We start from the raw sequence: 3,972 nt of genomic DNA, 5'->3' as shown, positions 1-3,972 counted from the left end.
CAGGTGCTGATGAGTGAAAGCGCGCACTGCTTACCACTACACCACAGCGGCCGACATTTTTGTTTTTTATCTAAACAAAAAAAAAATGGGTATAGGCCATAAAATTTTAATATAAAAAATAGAGTATCTTTGAAGCAGCCAAGAATTCGCTTTATTTTTTTTACTTATATTTTTCTTTTTCATATAGCAAATGCAATTTATAAAAAGTGGTTTTGATTTTTTGTAATTCCCCTTGCGAACAGTCGCGTGCATTTTCTTTTATAGGAAATTCATGTTTTATGTTTCATGGAAAAAAGTTCAAACTTTGGTTAAAAGATAAACAATACTTTTATAGCACCAAAGTTATACTTCACTAACATTGCGAGGATTTAGAAATACCAACATGTGAACACTTGTCTGAGTCACTTTACATCATTGCGTTTTGACAGGGTGTTGTGCCGACACGGTTCACCCAAGGGAAGGTAGCTGGCGAAAAACAAGATAAATTATTCAAAATGGAAGAGCATTCAAATAAGGTTGTATAATCAGCAGAATATGTTACAGGCATCATTAAAATGACAAGCTACCATATACACTGGTCTACATACATATGTATCTACATAAGCATGCGCATTTGAATATGATTCTGTAATTTTACAAAAATGTCATCAATCTCATAGATTAAGCATATGAAGTCATTGGATTTATCATAGTCCCGTAAATTAATTAATTTACATTCAGGTTTACAGACGACAACAGCTGTCTTAACACAACAAAATGATAAGCCACAGAATGGCGACATCCTTTACTCAGCTTCGACCCTGCGGTATTGGCAACCTAAATCTTCCTACGCATTCGTTGAGCTCTTCCTCATTTTCCGTACGTATTTATGTATATAAAGAAACCTTTAATGTGTCGGCCCGGTCAGTATGTCAAAGTACCGACGAATGGTGGATGAAAGCAACAACAGTTTAAAAATTTAATATGAATAAATAACGCAGAACTGCCGATGCCACGATAAGACTTTCCCAAAATCCAATCAAGATAAACATCATTTAATCAGTAGCGTACCGTTTACCTTTTCGGTTTGGTGACAGACAAACAGCAACTGAATTTTGTGGCAAGCAAAAAAAATGTATTAAACCACTGAGTAAAAATATACATATTTTATTCATTTGAGTTCTGTGTTTGCGCTTCGGTACTGGTGTTGGACATGGTAGTGATATGGTGGTGTATCTTTCGGAGCGTTGTGGCTGACAGCATATCACTACCTTGACACGTGCGTAATCGCAGCAAATAAAAAAAAAATCAAAAATAAAATAAAAACATAACCGAAATCAGACAGCAGCATACTCGTACTTAAATAGTGAACAATTGATACGTGTACAATTGTACTTGTATTCACACAAACGCAGAGGCGATATGCGTACATAAATATGTATGTCGCAAATGCAGATATGTATGTGTTTACATATTTATACTAAAGCAGGTATGCGTAGGTACTATGTACGTAGAAGTAAAAAATATAACGAAGGATAGCAGTAAAGCAGAAATGTAAAATAAATTGTTGATATGCAAATCGGCACATCTGATACAGACACATCACAAAACTTTGGCGAAATGAACATTTTTGCATTTCACAGGCACAGAAGTACTGTCGCATTCTCGTAGCATAAAAAAGGGAGATTTTTATACATATGTACACGCACACACCCTCATACACATGTATTTATGTATGTACATACATGTAACACACCTGGAAAATGGCGCTACTTTTCTTTTTAGGTGTGTGTGTGCGTTGTTCCACTCTGATAAGAATGCTTGCACTCACAGAATACTCACAGCAGTGCTAATAAAAATAATAGTCGTACCAACGACGCCAAGCTAAAACAATGTTCAAGTGACAGTAGTATCAAGAATCAGCTTTAAGAGCTCCACTTGAAAGAAATTTAACGAATATTTCTTTAGCTACCTATGCAAATCGTACTTGCATGCCTGGAAAAAAAATGTATATAGCTTTTGTATACTTTTATATGTCACCCATTTCATTCTTTGTATGCCCATGGCTCCTTTTTGTTTTGAACAGATCCATCGCTTACTGAACAAACCGATTTCCTGGGTACGTCTTCGCGATGGCCATATACTTTCTGTGGACCAAGCAACTTTCATTGCCGACCAGCGCTTTCAGTCTATATTTCAAGGCGAGGACGATTACACCTGGTCACTGCAAATCAAATATGTGCAGGACACCGACGAAGGCTGGTACGAGTGCCAAGTGTCCACTGAGCCAAAAATTAGCGCAAAAGTTTATTTGGGAGTAGTTGGTAAGTGCTTAGGAAGCTTTATGTAGGTATGTATGTAAATATTTGTATTCTCTGATTTCTCCATAGTACCACACACCGAGCTGATTGGCGATCAGAGCCGCTTCGTTAAAGCCGGCAGCAAGGTTGCACTACATTGTATAGTGCGCGACACACTTGATCCGCCCACCTACATCATTTGGTTCCGCGATAAGACACAAATCACGAACGATAATAAATTGGACTGGTACACAGAAATCGACCGCACGATTTTCGGCCACGCGGATAGCAATCGCAATACTGTAGGTCAAATTAATATATATGGGTTAGCTTTATTTATATTGGTTGTCTTTAAATTAACTCCCGTAACAGATTGGCTCGTTGATAATACCGTTCGTAAGGAAAAAAGATTCGGGCAACTACACCTGCCAACCGTCAAACAGTGCGCCCGTCTCTGTGGATTTGCATGTACTGAGCGGTAAGTACTTAAAAGATGGAACAAATTCTATGCATACATACATACACACACATACTATATTGCAATTATTATTGGCGAGAAATCGTTTTATCGGGCTTCACTTTCTTATCTTTGTTTTTTTGTTTTGTTTTAGGGGAATATTCTGCATCGGCAATAATGTCGTCGGCGAGCTCCTACAGGGTAAGCGGTAAATTTCCTGGCCGGCTTCTGTTTCTGCTAGCGCTGCTGGCCATATCAAAGGCGTGACTGGTTGTCATTTTGACGTAAGTCAACTAGCTGGTATTGACTTCGCTGTGAGCAGGCTAAGTGAAACAAAATGATTTGACTTGAGAAAGCAACTTGTAAATAATTAAGTTTTGCTAATGCTACTTACTGGCTAATGAGCGACGACGACCAACAAAATCGAGCGATTTGAAGTCAGTGCTGACGAGTAGAATATGAAACGAATATTTAGCGTAATAATTTCATACCAAAAACTTAAGTGACTTTTTTATTAACTGTTGAAACCATCTTGCATACATACATACATTTAAGATAAAGACGACGAAAGTGTGAAAACAATGTTGTGAAACATCAATAAGTAGGATATCAATATAATTAATGTAATTTAAGGCAATTGAATATTCATCATACATAGTGACTAAGTTTAACTGGGACAACCGAAGGTTGAATCAATCAAAACATTTAACGTAATTGCATAAAAAAAAATCGTAAACAAATTTCGGCACAAAACCATCCAAATTAGAAGAATATTTGCCGAAGGTAACTAAATTTAAATAAATTTTATGTAAATATTAAATAAATTTAACGTATAAAACTCTAAAATATTAAGTAATAAAAAATTTAACGCATTAATGTATTCAGGTGAAATCAATGCAAAATAATCAAAACCAAACACTCAATAGCAAGGCTAAAACAAAATACAATGCAATAAATAAAAACAGTGTGAATACTCTTCTTTTAATTTTTAAGTGTTATACTCGTAGCTATTTTCGTCCAACGGCAAATTTGGATAATGGGTAAGTACCAATAAAGCATCTTTAAAGATTACCTTGTTTGCCTTATTAACCGAGAAGCAGTTAGCCCAGGATTTTCCCAGCCAGATAGTTGCGGGCTAGCGCCGGCATTTTGGGTTAATACTGCGGTCTGGACGCCCCAGTGAAGCATGTTTCCAGATCTAATTTCAATGGTCAACAATGGTTAAACCCTTACTAA

General features: G+C 36.6%; 1 protein-coding gene across 1 annotated transcript; it reads left to right on the top strand.

The window, feature by feature from the left end:
• The first annotated feature begins 371 nt into the window (after window positions 1-371).
• On the top strand, window positions 372-3,697 carry LOC118751243 (basement membrane-specific heparan sulfate proteoglycan core protein-like). The gene is made up of 4 exons (XM_036486021.1): window positions 372-2,303; window positions 2,370-2,581; window positions 2,652-2,757; window positions 2,891-3,697. Exons 1-4 carry the CDS (start codon window positions 2,036-2,038, stop codon window positions 3,001-3,003), a joined length of 699 nt encoding a protein of 232 aa, XP_036341914.1. The 5' UTR covers window positions 372-2,035; the 3' UTR covers window positions 3,004-3,697.
• The last annotated feature ends 275 nt before the right edge of the window (window positions 3,698-3,972 follow it).

The sequence above is a fragment of the Rhagoletis pomonella genome, unplaced genomic scaffold (genome assembly GCF_013731165.1).
Source record: "Rhagoletis pomonella isolate Grant_MI unplaced genomic scaffold, Rhpom_1.0 Rhpom_scaffold_00613, whole genome shotgun sequence".
Lineage (NCBI taxonomy): Eukaryota > Metazoa > Arthropoda > Insecta > Diptera > Tephritidae > Rhagoletis > Rhagoletis pomonella.
Note: the sequence above shows the minus strand (reverse complement) of the source record. Positions and strands in the feature narration are given on the sequence as shown.

Bases quoted from the DNA above. Each gene is read 5' to 3' on its own strand.
- LOC118751243 (XM_036486021.1), top strand. From the start codon at position 2,036: ATGCCCATGGCTCCTTTTTGTTTTGAACAGATCCATCGCTTACTGAAC. The intron at 2,304-2,369 runs GTAAGTGCTTAG...ATTTCTCCATAG, and splicing joins AGTTTATTTGGGAGTAGTTG to TACCACACACCGAGCTGATT. The intron at 2,758-2,890 runs GTAAGTACTTAA...GTTTTGTTTTAG, and splicing joins GGATTTGCATGTACTGAGCG to GGGAATATTCTGCATCGGCA.